Source organism: Plectropomus leopardus, chromosome 2 (assembly GCF_008729295.1).
Source record: "Plectropomus leopardus isolate mb chromosome 2, YSFRI_Pleo_2.0, whole genome shotgun sequence".
Taxonomy (NCBI): Eukaryota; Metazoa; Chordata; class Actinopteri; order Perciformes; family Serranidae; genus Plectropomus; species Plectropomus leopardus.
The window spans coordinates 6,910,735-6,929,758 of record NC_056464.1 but is presented as its reverse complement, the minus strand read 5'-3'; the positions used below and the strand labels follow the sequence as shown (position 1 = coordinate 6,929,758).

At 38.7% G+C, this 19,024-nt stretch overlaps 1 protein-coding gene across 1 annotated transcript in view; it reads left to right on the top strand.

The window, feature by feature from the left end:
* Positions 1 to 9,608: 9,608 nt before the first annotated feature.
* Positions 9,609 to 19,024, top strand: part of cntn3b (contactin 3b) — a 70,014-nt gene continuing 60,598 nt past the window's right edge. Inside the window, exons 1-2 of the mRNA XM_042495342.1 lie at positions 9,609 to 9,622; positions 18,062 to 18,197. Of these exons, the coding sequence (XP_042351276.1) occupies positions 18,143 to 18,197 (55 nt within the window). The 5' untranslated portion in view covers positions 9,609 to 9,622; positions 18,062 to 18,142. The remainder of the gene's footprint in view (positions 9,623 to 18,061; positions 18,198 to 19,024) is intronic.

The window sequence follows — 19,024 nt, the reverse complement described above, 5'->3', positions numbered from 1 at the left end:
ACCGCAGTAACTTTACTTGCCTAAACCCAACCTCTGTACCTTTACACAATGTTATGTATTAAATGTTTTTGTATCTGATGTTGGGCTACAAACTGATAAACTACAAGTGGGAATGTTATGACTGTGCAGTGTGCTGCAGGACACTGTCATTAGTTTTAGCTATAACAAATATGATCTTCTTATCATAATGGGTAACTGTCAATTTAACACTTAAATTAACTAAAATAAGTGCCTAAACGTAACCATACGTAAAACCACAGTGCTGTTGAAACTTTAAGTTTCAAAATAACTGCTACATAATATTGTACAAATGTAATGTATCAATGGTTTATAGAAATGTATAATGGCAACATCTATTCTGGCAACTGGTTATCAAAAAAGCAATAATAATATTTGTCCACCATATTGCTCCTACTGCTTTTCGATCATATTTTCGTATTTTATATGTAATGATGATGAAACAGGTATTAAATTGCATTCTATTTAATATTACACCCCCTGTTTACATTTTATAAAGCATGATGGAGAAATCTAAAAACATTTATCCCAAATTGAAATAATCAGAAAATCTACAGGAGTAACATTATACCATGGAATTAGCTTTTTTTTGTTTCGTTTTCCCACCATCAAAGAGTTTTAACAGTACTTAGTGCAGTGCAGTACATAAACTCTCTCTGAAACATCATTTCCTCTGTGCATTCATATAAAGATGTCTGCTGTGTTTGAATCTGTGTGCACAGAAATGAACAATTTCACTATGTGTAAATGTCTACATGTAAATATATCCTATAAAAACTATTCTGGAATAAAGGTGCTGGTATAGTGCTGCAGATATGCCTATGACACATAAAGTAATGACGCCTGCATGAGCCTCTATATATAGGGAGTGAAAACAGTCTAGTGCTCAGATTGTTAATAACAGAGCCACTATCTTCTCTGCCTTTTTCAAAAGTCGAAATCTGACATTTAAAATAGGTTTACAGGCAAAACATTCGCTCTCTCTGTAAAATGCAGCATGACACTGTGACTAAATATTCCTTTTTTACACCTATTAAGTTTCAAAGTTACTTCAAAAACTTTAGATGTAACTGTAAATTGCTTGAAACATACAGTGTCACCTCAACATCTAACTGTAAGGGAGCATTAATTTTCTTTTGTCTGCCTCGGCGCAGAGGTCAGAGTTCAGATTTGGCTATAAAGAAGCTCCAGACCTGGTTGACCTACGGTGTCTTTCTTCAGGACACTTCAGCAGGACTTTGGCTCTGTAAAACGTTTACTTGCACATGCAGAATGGCCTCATTACTCATTCCACCACCCTCGTTACCCGTGGGTGAGGGCGGATTATCTGCAGGGGCAGTGTATGTGGCAGCCTCATATCTCCACTGACCTTGAACTGTCATTTTGCCAAACACAAACCCCCACTCCTACACACCTCTCCACAGCCAATAAGATACCAAATGACCTTAATTAATGGCTTTTTCACCTCCTCTGTATTTTCCATCAGTCTCTCTGAAAACCCCCCGGAGTTCTCCTGTGCCCAGAAACATTAAATATTCATATCTCCATCATTTTAATATTTAAGTCAATCAAATGGATTGCACCAGATAAAACTAACAGCAATTATCTATGCAGTGATAGGGAGATTTATTTAGTGTGATGAGTGACAGTTGGTGAAACATGAGGCTGAATGTCTGCCGCTCTCCCTCTTCTTTGCCTATTTTTTCTTTCTTTTTGACGACAGTGCGTCTTTCAAGGCTTCCCTTAACTTGAAAGAGAATCGCTGGCACAGCTTATGAAGAGTTTTGAAAAAGAGATATCCACTTTTACTAAAAAAATAAAAGTGACACAGACTCTTTCACGGCAGCTGACAGCAGAAGAATTACAAACTGTAGTGCCATCCAGCAGATTGTTGTGAATAAAATGGCTAAAAGCGCCAAAGTGGAGGCTCTATTTTTATTGAGATTTAATGACAATGAGCCTCGCATGTTTGCTTCCAATTTCATTTGGGCTTCACAGCACCAGGCTGCACTACACCAGCTTGAACAAAAGCTGTGGGGATGCATTGCATTTGAATTTCTTTACATATCAGAAATCAAAGCCGGTCCTCTTGTCCTGAGAGCGGATGTAAGATATCTCCATCAGGAGGAAATCTTGGTCAATTTTGTCAACTGACCCCGAAAAGAATGGGCTCAATCAATTATTCAGAGTAATGATAAATGATATTATTTATCAGTATCGGGTGTCTTTCAGAATCTGTATTTATGATGGAAAGTCTGGTTCGCTTCCTTTTGGTTATAAATCAGGGATATACATGACATTATATGGTAGATAATTCTTTGGGCCTCACCGTTAATGGAGAATATTGGCAATTACGTTCACTATTACATGTATTTTTACATCTACTTGAAGCAGCAATAATAGTTTTTGGCCACTTGGGGCAGCACAGCAAGCTGTAAATACAACATTTTCAGATCAGTATTGCTGCTGCTGGAAACAACTTTCATCAGACTGGTGAAAACAAATAAGACTGCACAGGAATGATGTTTTTTGCAGAACTAAGTGCCAGTCTATTGTGTTGCAAGAAAGGAGTCGAACACTGAAATTTTGGAAACTGAAAGGCACAATCACTAGACAAAAAAGGCAGGTAGATAATGGTTTGAAGGTAAAGCCATTTTTTGTCCATTCTCCTGTAGGAGTCAACTAAAACCATGTGCACCTTTCTTTTTTAAAAAAGATTATTTTTGGGCTTTCTTGACTTTATCTGATAGACCCAGTGTAGCATGAAAGGGGGGAGAAAAGGGAATGATATGCAGCAAAAGGGCTGAAGATTGGAGTCAAACCTGCAGCCACTGCGGTAAGGACATAGTCTTAAAATATGGGGCGCCTGCTCTACCAGATGAGCTACTGGGCGCCCATCCATGTGCCCTCTGACCTGCTCTAACATTGTTTCAGATACAACAAACAGTCACATGTTTTTTTCAGCCAGTAGTTATGATTTACTCATCATGTTTATTATTTAAAATCGCAGATAAAAATAGACTTATAGACCAAACAGTATAGTTGCAGGGGTAAAAACCAAAACAATCAGCTGAAAGATGCCACAACGCTCATCAGAGCTGAAGAAAACTACTGGGCTCTATTTTACAGCGGATGTGAATGGATGCATTGCACAGGGCTACCATTATTGCCAGTTTCAGACCAAGGCAGTAGTCATTTTTAAAAGTCTGAAAAGTCCAGGGCTGTCCAGAAAACATTCAGGGCGCGCCAGCCAAATAACCACACTAATTCTACTACTAACAACTACAGCTGCTCGTAAGCCGGTAGCAGTTTCACTTTGAGCCATGGTTGTAGTTGACGTGCGTAATGGTATTATGCAATTATGCCAAGAAGTCGCAATACTGCCAGTATCCTAGTACGAACTTTTCTATTCATATTAAAAATAATACCAGTATTATCGTGAACAACATGATATAGCATATCCCTAGCATTCACTGCGCTTGTTACACACAAGGGCACGTGGATAGGTTGTGAGTAGGAGAAATAATACATCAGGAAGAAACTGCAACACTGTTCTGCTCAATGGGCCTTAACAGCGCCCACATTTGTTTACTTACACCCAATAGTAATAATGCCCGTATTGTAGACTTCTGAGGTGTCTTGAGTGGGTGACTGTATACTTTGTAAAGAAATGAAGACACAAAAACTGTGTGATCTCACTTCTGATGCACCTTCAGAGCCTCTCAATAAGCCACTTAGTAACAACTCACCACATTTACCATTTTAAACTCCGAATTAAGAGATGCACTGAACCAAAATTAGCCCTGAAGAGTGACACTATAAACATTATAACTGCCAAAATACATATATAGGCAAATCCCACAAATGAGCAAACCAATTTACCAACTGAGGGTTTGACACTTTCCTTACTCAGCTTAATGAAACAGTTGAAGAAATCCCAAAAGCGTGCATTGAAAACACTCAAACACTTCTCTGACCTTTAATTAACCTTGTCAAAGTAATTAAACAATATAGAACTACACAGAAACATACATCTTTACACACACACTTAAGAAATAATTTTTAAAAAAGCAGACAAAGTCTTTGCAGACCTGCTTGTGGCTAACTTGCGTTGGGCTACACTGAAGAGGACAGCTAAGGAACGTGACAACCCAGAGAAAACTGGGTTACGCTACATTTTGGTCTGACATTCACAAATAGAACAAAACAAAACATCTCATTATTTCCAGCTTCTATCTCTAGAGACAATATTATTATTGATATTACTTTGAAAAATTACAATGAACTCTGTTAAGACTATTGCAATGCAATTCTCTGTCTAGTCAATTTTCTTAAACACAAAAACAGAATCCTACAATTATCTCAACCTTCTTCAAACTGTACATGGAAATCTTTCAAAGTGATAAAAGGTGTAAAAGCACAGATGTTACTTGGCTTTCTTAAGCATTATCCCATTGGACAGACACTTATGTTTTCCCTAGTATGTTATTTAACTGTCATTTCTTATTTTTTGTCATTTTCCTCATGTGTAATTCTTGAGATCTCCTATGTTATAGACCGTTTCAAACATGACAACAAACACTTTAACAATGAAGCACTCTCAGACGTTTACAATTTTTTTAATAACACTGTTTGTTATGGCTTTCTATTTGTACTATTATGCCATCTATGTTTTTTGCACATTTTAAATAAAGAAAGGGAAAACAAAGAAACAAAACTGAGTTACTCACCCACTAGTAGTTCAGTCGCTTCAGTTCTTTGACCACGGAAAGTGCGGCTCCCCTCACCACTTCCTCTGCAATGGATAGGAAAGTCTCTCCTCCCTCGTCGCCAGAGGAGCAGCTGAGCTTTGCCTGGTCACCCAGCGCGCTGTCTGGTCTCCTGCTGTCCGCCATCGAGGCTGACCATGTCCATAAGTGTGCTAGCTGAGGGCTAGCACGGGAGCTAATGAAGTCCGAAGTCCACTGAGCTAACGTTAGCTTAGCAGCAGCGCGACTGTTAGCTTAGCTGGAAACTCACACTCATATTAGAAAATCAACACATTTAATAGTGGGAAACACTGCGATTTTCTGTGAAGCGTCAATATAACTCCTCTGAATCCCCTCTCTGAGTCCGCACAACGGGCGACATCCATGCTACTGATGAACTGCTCTTGCACACCTCTGAATGTTGTTGTCCCGCCCCTCAGCCAATCAGACGCTGAGGAACTTCACGTTGCTCATGACAGATTAATTAATGCAGCCTTTACCTCATTTAGGAGATAGGAGCACACCAGCGGCCCTCCAAAGTCCTGATTATGAGTGGTTTTTTTTAAATGTCAGTGATACCCAAGTTGCCCAGTTGTGACGTTTGATTGACGTTTCAGGGCAGCAGAAATGGCATTAAGCATGTAAACAGTGTCAACAATTCAATGCAATAACACCTCTTATAGCGACTCTTTGACTGTTTGTTGTACATTATGTGACCTATGGAAGCGAAAAACTCTCCACTGCAGTTTTGCAAAATATGGCTTTGCCTGAAATACCAGGTAATGCCAGTGCGAAAACTTTTTTTGAGATAAGTGGGATTGATGTGTTTCCATTAGACGTATTTTACCTATTTGCAATTTTAATTTGCACAATTTGAGGGTTAATGGAAACCCCCCTATTGATAATGTTATTTTACAAAAAGAGTTGCCGAGTTGACGTCAATGCATTAACATAAGCAAAAGTAAATGTTTGGTCAATGGTAAGAAACTTTTTTTATAAATTCACGTATTAAATATCAATTTTTGATTACATATAAAGTGTGACATGGTATTGAAATACAACCCATCTTCTTTGTGACTTCCATGTTGTTCCCACTTTACTACCTCAAAGCACAAGAACACAACAAAGTTGGAAAAAAGACTTCCCAACTCGGAAACTATGACCCTCCAACATCACTGAGTGCACGAATAAGAGCTAGGATCCAACAAACAGCAATAGGATGCAACATTAATATAAGCAAGTTAGTTTTTTACACCTCCCCATATGTAACATACGTTCTTTTTTAAATTTGATCTGTAGGCTGTGCTGCTGTTTACTGGAATTTTGATAGGCTATATTATCTCTTTGCCAATAAAATAAATACATTAATTGATAAATAAATGAACAAATAAATAAATTGACAAATAAAAATAATAAATAAATAGGAATAAAATGTGCTCCTGAGATTCACTGGTAACATTTTTTTTCCCTTTTTTTTAACATCTGCTCATTTTTCACTCTGATGTTTAGACTATAAGCTGCTCGTGTTTTGCAACAGTTTCTGTAACACCATAAAAATAAAATAAACACAAATACTATTATTTAGAGCAGAGAGAGGGGCATATTTGGTCTTAAATACAATGTGGCATTGAGGATATTAATATGTGTATGACAGCATTTAATGTACATGATATTTTTAGCAGTTTAGATTTCTAAGAGTAGTCTTATGCTGCATTCACTGTCTTTAGTAAATTACTCTACTCCCCATGTAAATGTTAACAGACATTTAAACAGTATATCATATGACCATACACAGAAGACATGGAACATATCCTAGGGTTTATGAATGAAATAACCCAGGAGGTTACAATATTAATTACATTCTCTAAAATGTGAACATAGCAGAGCTGCAGAGCTGCTGTCTGACTTCCCATAAAGAGATGCTATGTGTTTCACTCCAATTGGTTCAATTTATGTTACACCAAAAACACACCTATGATTAATTAATGAACTAAATTCAACCCTTTTGCCTCTTGTGCCTTACTCTGAGGACAGACTGCTCTGTTTAACCAGCAAAGTGGTTGGACACGCCCTAAATGCGCTTGTGCCATGCACTTTAGACCATGCACTTTAGATCGTTTAAATAGGGCCCCAGAGTCAGCTGATAATTCTCTTTATGTTCCTCACTACAAGCAACCCTCACATTACAGATGATGTAATGTGATCCACTGCTAATATCAAAATATTGATAAGTGCAGCTTTAAAGGTCTATAGTGTGTAGGATTTAGTGGACTCTTGTGGTGAGATTGCAGATTGGAACCAGATGAAATTAGTCATGTGTCAACCATAAAGGTGAAGTACAGCAGTTGACATGAAAGAGGATTAGCCCTATCTAGAGTCAGGATTTGGTTTGGGGGTTACTGTTGAAACACCATGGCATATTCCATGGAAGAGGACCCACTCTGTATGCACAGCTCATTCTAAGGTAACAAAAACACAACTGTAGTTAGTTTTGGGTGATTATAAACTGAAAACAGTGTTAGAAATCTTATAAAAGCTCTGTTTCTGCCAGTATGTACCACTTAATCCTACAAACTAGACCTTAAACCCTTTGAAACCTGGAGCAACATTACTTTTTTTGCTTTCAGATGCCTTTCATATGCATTTAAACTTTTGAACTCAAACTAGTGCAATTCTTTTTAAAAAAACATGGAAAAAAGCAATGAGCAACATGATGAGATATATTCAACAAACTGCAAGAAATTAGTAGAGTTTAAAATTAGAAAAAGGGGAATCTAGCCTATATTTAGAATTATTATAATTTCATAGTGTAGTTTTAAAAAAAATAATTTCTTAGAACTTTTTTCAGGTTGTTTTCATTTCGGTTTGTTTTTAACTTTCTGTTTTTGTATTCTTCTTTTTGTTAATTTTCAGGTAATTATCTTGTACTTTTACTAAACTCTTTCTTTTATATATATATATATATATATATATATATATATATATATATATATATACATATACATATACATATGTGTGTGTGTGTGTGTGTGTGTGTGTGTGTGTGTGTGTTGTAGCAGCCCAGATTTGTAGTGACAGGAATCTCATACTTATATCCTAAAGCTATACTAAACATGAGTGCCATAGCAGAACTCCACTTAAGACTTTACAGAAACAGTGAAAAAACTCACAATTATAATTCCATCACTGTGTCACTTCAATTTGCCACCGTATGTGTAGGTTAAAGTCTCCTGTGTGTGTGTGTGTGTGTGTGTGTGTGTGTGTGTGTGTGTGTGTGTATGGTCCTCTACTGCACATCAGTAGCTTCTGTACTTTAAAGTGCAGCAGTGTTTCAGGATGAAATCCTCTCACACTCTATAAAGGCTCGGGCTGAAGAGTACAATCTGTGGGCTGATTTCACATCTAATAGTGATGACTACTGATGTTTTAATCTGAGGTATAAAAAACTTTTTGTGGGTCAGTTGTACCAGTGCACCATACTTTTTTTTTAATCCTCTTCCTCTGTCATTGTTCAGCAAAAGCATCTACAGCAAAATCCCTATATTAACATTTTAATATCTGGAGCAACATCACTTTTCTTTTCTTGCTTTAAGCCACCTTTCACAAGTATTTACACCTGTTAACCCTGAGCAAATTGCAAATTGTTTTGATTTCTTTAAAAAAAAAAAACAGAAAAAAGGAAATGAGCAACTTGATAATAAATGCTTCACAAATTGCAAGAAATTGGTATCGTTTTTGAAAATTATTTTTAAAAAGCTAGGTCAAAAATGTTGAGGGGGTAAAAAGCTAGGGAAAACTATGTTTTTATTTATCGTAATAATGTATTTAAAAATGTAGGCATCCTTTTAAAGGGACATATCCTTTTTGTTTTTCCCAAACTTTCTGTTTTGTTATTTCTGATTTTCTCTTTTTAAAAAAAACTAACTTCCAGGTAATATTCTTGCACTTTTTAAAAAACATAAAATAAAAAACTAACTGCTAACATTTTTTGCAATTTTTATTTTTATTTTTTTCATTTTGGTCATTTCTTATTTTGTTGCCCACTGCCTTCTTTTCTTTCTTCTTTAAAAAAAATAAATAAATCATCATTTGCTCAGGTGTTAAGGGGTTAATTTACCACCAAAAACACTATAAAGAAGTGAGACATTTGTTTATCGTGACAAATCATCAGTTTTGGCCAATTTCAGAAAATTCCCCTGATCGTTTCTTCCTTTTTTTTTCTTTTTTTTACACACACAAACAAAACACAACCTTAAGATTCACGGTATATTCATGAAAATTCCTTCTTGATCTCTGCTATGTACCTCTGTAGCTATATCCCTTGATCAAACGTGCACTTACTTCTCCAGCAGAGGAATGGCAGGTGCCCATAGGCTGGTGGCGCATTACTGTGCTGCGATGGGTGTTTTCACGCGTCACCAGTAGGCGCTTCTTCCTGCGTACAAAGAGAGCAGAGCCCGGGGATGCGCACAATGTGAGTCTCCGCTCAGAGGCACCGCTGTCCTCTCTGCTGCTGCTGCTGCTGCTGCTTCTTGGCAACATCTTGTGGAGTGTAATACGAAGAGGTTCGGGGAGCATCCCGGTGCAAAAGCAAAAGAAAAAAAACTCACTGATTTTGGAATTTACCGAGGCTGAGGCTGCTGTTTAGTCCCATTTTTTAAGGACAGAAAAACGCACTTAGAAACGGAGCAGAATTAAGTGCTGCTGGAGCAGAAAGCAAGCCTCTTCTTTGGGAGGACAAGAGTTGCTGTGAGAGATGTTATGCGCTCACTAGAGCCTAAAAAATACATGTGAGGGACACTGGAAATACAATCAAAGCAGTTTAATGAAGAGGAAAAAATTGCGTCCTAGAACAAGTAAGTATCCGGTCAGAAATTATCATCTTTGCATGTTATATTTTTTCATTTTAATATGCAATAAACTGTCTTGCCAAGTTGTAAAAATTGCGGCAAATATATTTTAATTTTAATCAAAGCGAAAGGAAATAATCCAAAAAGCCCCGTGGCGAGATCTCTCCATCTAAAAATCGGAGAAAAAGGGGCAGTGAGACGGTGCCGATCGTGGTCACACATGCATGATGCTGATGATTGCGTTTCTAGACGAGTCTCTAATGGTTTGCAAGGTCCTACTGGGATTTCTACTGTTGGGGCTCATTTCCCTCATCTAGGACAAAGTCCATATGGTGCTGCTCTGCTCAGTCACACAGAGAAACAGCATCAGGACTGTGCAGCCTGGAGGAAAGCCCGCTCCCGAACTTGTTTTAGCAATTATTTTAGTCTCTGAATCATGATTTTACATCCCGCTCAACATTATAATATTCTGATAGCATTTTTCTCAAAAATCTCACAGGAATATTGCAGCTATCAGGTTTTTTTTTATTTAAAAAATTACAGCTTCAATATCAATTTTTCTCCTAAAGTAAATATTTGGTCACCAGTAGTCCGCACACTATTCTTTCTATTCCCACCCAGACTGCAAAAAAAAAAAAAAAAAAAAAAGGACAGACCCAACAGTGAGAGAAAAATTGCTCAGCCATCTTCAAAGTACTATTCAGCAGGGATTGTAATCATTCTTCCCTTCTATTCATGTTTATTTATAGATCCTTCACACATATTTTGAGCAGTAGCCAAATGAGAGGTGAAACATGTCTTTGAAGCCACGCAGTCAATGATTCTATAACGCTGCCTGGCAGTGCAGAGATGAGTTTGTAGGCACCATTTGCTTCCAAAAATCCCTTTTGATTGAACCAGAGTGGCAATTACAAGCTCTTTTTCCGGGAACGGCTGTGAAATGGATTGAATGGCACATATAAAAGAAAAAATTGATATGTAAAGAGCCTGTCTCCTGCTCCTCATCCTTGACCTCCCAGTCATGTGTTTGTGGCTGTGGTGGTGGGGGGGATGTGCCTGACTGATGATGGGGTTGAGAAATGGATCGCTGCTCCCTTCTCTTTTAAGTGCACTTACTCTCCTGCCCCTGCGTTAGGCAGCAGCTGAGGGGATGCAGCCGTGTTTAACATAGGAGAGAGTCACTGGGGGCGTCCTGCTGTCTTCCAGGGATTTGGTGATTTTTCGCATGAAGATAACACAGCTGTATAACGGCTCCACAGCTTCCTGCACAGATGTTAAGTTCTTCTGTGGTAAACATATTAAATATGTAAAACAAACAAACAAAAAAAGAAGCCAGAAGAGGTTATAAGTGAATGTGTAATACAATATATTTTGTGTGAAAACTCACATTGTGCGTGGAGTGCCACTGAGTGACACAAACCTCTCCCTCGTCTATTCACCGTTATATGCTGTCCTCCAGCATTAACATGTGACCACACTTCTAATCATACTGTCTTATTCACACATGCTACAGTCATGTGTGTAGTGGCTATTTCTTTTTAGCCTTCAAGGCTGTGCTTTAAAGGAAATGAAAGATCTCAGGAGAGAATATGCATCCAAGCAATTCTTACATGAATGTTAATGTAACAGCTGTTCACATTGGTTTATGGAAATTACACGGAATGCTTTTTATTTGAAATCTTAATCCATAATTTGCCATGGGACGCATTACGCACTCACCTAGGTTTCAAGCAGATTTATAACGCAATCAATACCAAACAATTACTCCCACTTTTCTCCCTCTTTTCATTTCATAAGTACTCTGCTGTATCCTAAGCCATGAAATACACACATTACCATTAAAATGAATGTTGGAATTTCTGCAAACCACAAATAATTTGCAAGTTTTTATATAGTGGATAGGCTGAAACTTTACAATTCAATAACACTGTGGTTGGGTTTAGGCACAAAAACACTTGGTTATGCATAAGAATTGATCAGGTTTTCATTTAAAATATTTGGAGTGCACAATCCCTGCTGAAAATGCAGTGACATCTCAGTAAAAATTAACTGCTTTTCATGTGTCAATCTCTGCTGGAAAAGCTCTTTTTTACTTGAAAACTTCAGCTAGTCATTGGACAATCCCCACTGAAAATGTCTTGGTAAAAAACAGTCACTTTTCATAGAACAATCCCTGTTAAAAGGCAACATTATTTTGTGAGACTATCAACGCTCGAAAACAGTTGTGGGTTGCTACAACACACATTTGCTGCCTAAAAAGCAGCTTAAAATACAACTCCCTTGATAACAGCCAGTTTTGTGGTTTGTTGGTCTTGAATGGTGGTCTTGGGTGGTTTGTAGCTTGACATGTGTCTCACCTAGGAGACACACCATACTCTTTCTTCCACCTCCCAACAACAAAGTCAATTCATGTATTATATGTCACTTTAGAAACAATGATATGATACACATGAAACATAAAAATTTAATGTTTAATTGGTTTGTGGAGCAGTTTAGCAGCTGAGGGATTCAGCCATGTTTAACACAGGAGAGAGTCACTTTTTATGTCTTTTGCTTGAGCTCTTCCTTTATTTGTTAATCACTTTATTTTTTAATCGTCCCTGGCTTGTGTGAAATGTGCAGGTCTTCACTTAGTTGGAGTAAATTAGGAGGCATCAGTACACAGTTGATTGTGAATTCTCCATTCATTGGCGGGTGCACAGAGCAGCTGTGTATTCAAAACGAGTAGGTCCCTGGTGGCGGATCCTTGTCTCCTAGGTTCTCTCGCTGAGTGATTTAATGGAGATGGCAGCAGATACTCATAAAGACAATAACTTAGTGGGAATGAATGCATTGTATAGTGTAGTAAATTCATACCTATTGTGTCCCTGGTGTTGAGTTTTGACAAGGTGAAGGTTTTTTTGTTGCATGATCTGATATATCTCGAAGTCCCGGCTGTGTGTACAGCTTGTGATTTGAATGCAGACCTTGAGCGTGCACACCCCTATGATACAAACTCTTTCTTCCTTCCTCCCTTATTGGATTCTTTTGCAATTATTCTGTCCTCAGGGGGGGAAATGGATGCCTTTAACCACCTTTCCTATCAATTATGTGCCAACAACAGCCCCACTAACCAAGAAGCCATCTCATTTACTGTGGAACGTGTTTAGCCACTGACTTCCATTAGGTTTAGCTTCTGTGGAGGTGAAAGTGTGATGCCTCATTACATTTGGCAGAGCAATCTTTTGCTCATCATTTCAGTTGAGAAAGAAAATGCCATCTCACCTTCATTGCTGCGAAGCCCTAGAGGAGTATTTATTCTCTTTGTCCAGAGTTATTGTCTTTTTCTTTTGGATCTGCGAAAACTTCGGCTCAAATGCAGCTCCTCAAGGTTTGACACTGGTGCAGCTTTTTGAAGGTCAAAAGTGATACAATTCCTTCTTTAATTTTAGCCGCACTGAAATGGCTTTTGGAGCATCATGAGACACTTAAGCACTCCACGGAGAGCCACTGAAAAGCTGTCTGCTGAAAATGGAATTCTTCAAGGCAGGGTGACACGCACTTCTTACACAATGGCTGGAAAAAGCAGCGCCTTTTAGTGAACCATTAATTCAGACACAAATCAACTAAGAAGAAAATGCTCAAGAAGTGAAAATGTCACCGCAGGTTTTACAGACTGCAGAATGAATCTGCGCTCGGGGACAAACATCCATCATATCAGCCGAGACACTGTGCCATGAACTGTGTAACACCCAACTTGCAAAGAAAGTCTTTTTGAGGAGCTTTTCCTCTCAGGATCTTGAGGCTCTCTGGACTGATGGGTTGGGATGACAAGGTCGGATCCTCCAGAAAGCGGATGGCGGTTAATACTGCACTCAAACTGAAAAATGCAGCACACATTTTTTACTCCAGTAGAATCTCAAACCGTGTAATCCAATGTGATGGGTTTTTGGAGTGGCAAAACGCCCCTTAAATTTTGAAAGACACCAGGAAATCCAGTCTGAATCTCACTGTGCCTGCAATTACACCAGACGAGGAACAATTACTGACACCAGGACGGTCAAGTTAAGCCAACACTGGCCATTAAAATATGATCAGGCAAATGGGATGATTCCCACCCCTACTGATTCCACTGTATCTGCTCAGCTGCTTCATACTCCTCCATTAGATTATGTTACCATGCTTTTCATGTCAAACCACAGCCACAATCCTACAGTTACAAGTTGGTGAAACAAGTGAGTGGTTAGTATGTTTCAAGAATTCCAAAGATAGCCCTGGGTTAATCCGCATAACAGGGCTGTGTTGTAAGGATGAGGGGTTGGGTTGAATTCTTAATCCTGAGAGGCGTATCAGTTTCCACTTACTGTGATGTAGGTCAGAGCTTGAGCAAAGCCCCTCCTGTGCCACTGATACTACAATTACAGTCTTAGGGCTCTTGGTTCCACCACCCCATCCAAAGAAAAGTCAACCCAATTGCCAGACTAAATGCTGACATTTAACATTTTTGCAGACTGCCGATACGTTACATTTGTACATTATTATATTGTGGACATATTGAAACTTAAATGTTTTTGTCTTTTGTCTACCTGGGCCTTATTCACAAAAATTCAGAGAATACTCTCAGAGAGCTCCCAAGTTAGCCAAAAAAGTTATAGCAAACAGTACCAGCTCAGGAGTGATTTAAGAACATTCTCAGAGCAACTCTGGGCCAGGAAGGGATCAAAGATGTGATTGGTTGTCACAGACACACTCTCTTGTGAACCTGCAAGGTGTGGACACCAAGCCCCAAGAGAGTGTGCCAGGCTCTGATGCAAATTTTTGATAGTGGCCAAAAGTGGAATTACACCATCTGGGTCTATCACATAATGCCCGTGGGGCCAGAAAGACTTTTTCCCAATGATTTACATCAGAAAAGAGACGGCTGTAAATCAATGGATACATTTTTGTGAGCATTAAAACCCCTGAGAAACGACTCAATTCAATATCTAGATTTAACCATCCAGTTCAATAACATTTGGAAAGCCTAAAAGAGTCGTAGGATTGTTGTTAGACTGGGTGAGAAGTATATGTGTATCCCTAGTAAGATCGATCATGCACATTAGCCACGCACCATCTAATATGTAGCATGTCATTAACGCTATGTCTAATGTCATTCAGTGTTTGGAGAATATTTTTCCAACCTCTTTGTCTTTCCACTGTATTCTCCTTTGGTTAAGAAACTCTTAAGTCTCTTAAAAGTCCTCAGTCCTACTCTTAACAGTTTTTTACTTTAGAAGCTCTCTTAGGGGCTAAGGTGCTTTGTGAATAACTTTTAACTTTTCTTGAACCAAGTCTAAAATTTAAGTGGAAAATCTTAGAAAACAGCATAATTCTACAGATTCATCATAAGGAGTAACTCTTTTTCCTCAGAGGCTTTGTGACTAGGGCCCCTGGTTTTGGTGGCTAAAAAGTTGCTAGAAGGTGGAGCGATGTCTCAGTAAAAACAACCTCTTTTGCTGGCGCTGTCCCCGGTGGAAACACAACCACGGGTCACTAAACATTAACCACATTTGGTAGCTAAAAAGCCACAGGAAGAGGCAGTGATGTCTCAATAAAAGCTCATCTGTTGTTTGCAAAAATGTGTAATTCCAACATTTTTTTCAGGGGACTGGGGTGGTAAAGTTTGATGGCCATTTAGGTCACTGATTACTGGTTAGATGGGATATCTAATATTTGATGGATGATCAACCTTTGAATGCATCATGGTGATGCTTATAGGTGTAATACTTTTTACTCATAAAAAGTATTAATATCACTTTAGCAATTACTTAGTAAGTAATCAGTACATTAGTTAATTGGTAATTAGTTTATTGTTACTAGCACTGAGCAACATTACCACTAGTCTAACCTTGACAAATGTCCACCAGTAGACATTTGGCAATGCTGTTTCTACCGAGAAAGCTATTCGGAGCAGGAAGCCCAGTCACCAGAGAAAAATGTTGGCGTTGTACACTTCTGCAAACTAGGAACACCTTACATTTGTATGGTTCATACTTATCATATCAACAATGCTAAAGTGACATATGATATGAGCTAACTTGGTGGAGGAAGAGATGGTGAATTAACCTCACAGAAACATCTAAATAAGTGAATGTTCTCTTACACATACTGATCTCCATAATACACTTAAATAAGACCTATTACACAGGGAAATTGAGTGTGGCACTCAGAGAAGTTGGCAACACTGATTGAAAACTTGTTACAAAGACCCAAGGCTGTACAATATCTTCCTAAATAGAAGTAAATCATGTGGGCAGAGTTGTTTAACAGAAACAGCAGAACTGTCAGGATAACCCCTCACTGAGGTTAACACTAGTCTATAAAAAATTAAAATAAAATAAAAATTTGATCAAGTGATTGTGTCCGACAGACAACTATGGCTCAGTTAGCCCATTCTCATACCCAGGTTGGCAAATACCAACGCTTTGTCACGCCAATCAGCATGTGATACTGACTTAGAAAGAATCTTTGGGCGTCTTTATGACATGCACTGGGCTTTCATAAAACTCCAATGTGAACCCATTAGTGGCAATATTTGCTGCTCAGAGCATAAATGTAGATTTTGGGGGGAATGCAGGGGACATGTCCCCCTCAACAAAAACATTAAAAAGTAACAGAGGACTTTTATTTTGACAGAATTTAAGACAATTACACCATAAATTGATGCAGAAAAGGCACAAATGGCGCATAAAAATTTAGAATGCAGGAATGTAAGTGTTTTAAGTCTTCCCATGTTACAATAAAGCCTACACCTCAGAGCAACTGGTGTAATAAAAAGCAAATAAGTCTGCAGTGGGTGGGAGGAGGATGTGGTAGATGGGTCCAACAAAACAAGACTTTCAGCCAGGAGACAACTGTTTCTATCCCATGTGAAACTTAAGGTCAGTGGTGTTAAAATAAAAAATTACATAACTTACATCTGTCTGTCATGTTCTTACGTTTTCTAAACCTAACCAAGTAGTTTTGTTGCTTAAACCTAACTGCGAACATTTGAAAGCTTTAACCAAGTGTTACATGTTTCACCCAGGAGACAACTGTGTGTTACATATGCCCCTTTATCCCCCCAAATTAGTGCATGTGACTAGGCAGTATACTTCACTATTGCCAGTAGACCAGAGCTGTGTACATGGCTCTGCAACAGAGGAGAAAGCCTATCTGTGCTTTGTTATTTTGTCTGGTGGGTCACGTTCAACATCACGGACAGACCAGAAAACAGGTTAGTAAACAGTGCAAATGAGCATGGAGGCCAGTGAAAATTTTATAGCCTGCCTCTTTTTTTATATCTATTACTTACTTAGTCTCTCCTTTAAACCTGGTGCAGACTAAATTTGGAACAATGTCGACTGCTGCTTGGGTAGACACTGACAGCATTTTGTGGCGACTTACCATTACATTGAGCCAGCATTGGGGCTTAAATTGGTGCCTCCACTGTGGTGTTGTATTTTCTTCATTGCCAGTCAAAGCTGATCTGAGTCATAGCCAATAAATACCTGTGATTACCTCAGAGTCACTTCACCCGGGTGTAAATGCCAATTGTAACCTTTCTCATTAAACAAAAAAGGCAGATATTAGTGAGTTTTTTGTGTAGTGGGAAAGGGGCTATACAGACGCTAAAAGGTACAATCTGTGTTACATGCCAAGTGGCATGACTAAGTGTCAGTATTTGATGACCTGAGAATGTTGGTATTTGACAACCTGGCTTGAGAACATGTTGGCTGAGCAGTAAATTGATGCTGATGTGTAATGCTGTGCCCCTTTCAACGATTAAATAGAGTACCTTTGTAGAAAAGGCAGTTTGTCAGTTTATATCTTTATGTCAGTCAATGCTAATAGCTGTCATTGAAAATGTACCATTTGTATTGCTTCAGTACGTGTCCTTCTTGTATTTTTTGTTGATCTAAGGGAATGATGCACGCATATCAAAATGAAAACAGTCAGTTTGCTTACATTCAGTCGGCCACCAAACTCTTTGTTAGAGTATGAAGTGGCATTTTGTAGATTGCTGGTATACAGTCTGCCAGCTCCTATTAATAGTCAAATAGGAAGAGAGAAGTATCTTTTGAGGTCAATCATTTCCTTCCTCACGTCTCTTTAAAGCTGCAGAATTAAGCTTGTTAGGCGGGATGAAAACATACTCATTTAACAGCTGTATCTGCTTCTGTGCCACCCGAAAAAAATCCCATCTCTGGGTTGTATTCTCAGATTTTTACTGTGTGCTGCTGTCCCCCCCCCCTAACTCCCACTCCCTTTCCCTCCCCATCACTTCCTCAAGATTCACTTTCTCTTCACTTGCAGTGTCTTCCAAATAATAAGAAGCAATTATGTAACTTAGCAGTGCTATAATCATGTTTTTTTGCTGATGAATGCTTGTCGTATTTGGATCAAAATGTCATATTTTAATCACATCCATAATTACTTTCCCTTCAGATTAAAATTCTTGTATTCAAGGGAGAGCTTTCCATTCACGAGCAATTGGATGAGAGTCTCATTAGCCCTCGGCAACTAAAGATGATGTTACCATGGAAACAAATTGTTCTGCTATCAATCACTGGATGCCTTGCAGGTAAGATATTTTAACACATTATATTTTACTCTCACTTCACTTGTTTATGTCACGACAGCATCTCTTCTAATGAATTTGTTTCCTAATGCATAGTCATTACAGAATAATGTTACTGTTTTGCTTTTGCTGGCGTTACTCAGGGACTGAATGCATGTCTATAAGGTTAAAGGTTATAAAAGCTTTCTTCGTAAGCAGTGTTTATATAAAATATGGACTTCCATCTATTAGTGAGGAAGAGACAGAATAAGAAAGGTTGTATATAACCTCAGAAAAAAAATCTCTTCTTCTCGACCGAAAAGGTTACGCTGATTAAGTTGCAGGCAGTACATGTACGCCGTTCCAGCATGTCCTTCAACGCTCCCTCGAGCAGTGTCCTGCTGCACATTTACAGTACACTGTCAGGCGCAGCTGGGAGTCCGATCCCATTCCTGTTTATGGCCTGTCCAGATCATTATCAAGATCCATGCAATGAATCCAGCCCTGCATTTTAGTGCAATCTACTTGCCACCATGCTTCGTTCTGCCCTTGTGAGGCCACCTGGGAATAGAGCAGGAGAAGCACAGACACTCCACCAGAATGTCAACCCTTGTTCAAATGACATTGTAAATCCCAATGAATGTTATTCAAATTGGCTCATGGGTAATTCACGCGCAGTACTCAAGGGAGCTGGATCCAAGCAGTCTCACCTTCCTGGCGGACAAGTGTTTTTAACAGTGCCTTGGTTGCTGCCTATAGGTGCTACTTCTTATTCGCTGTTGCGATGGAAACCCTTGAAAATCACTACAGCTGATAGCAATCATTATGACATCTGAAGTGACATATTGTCT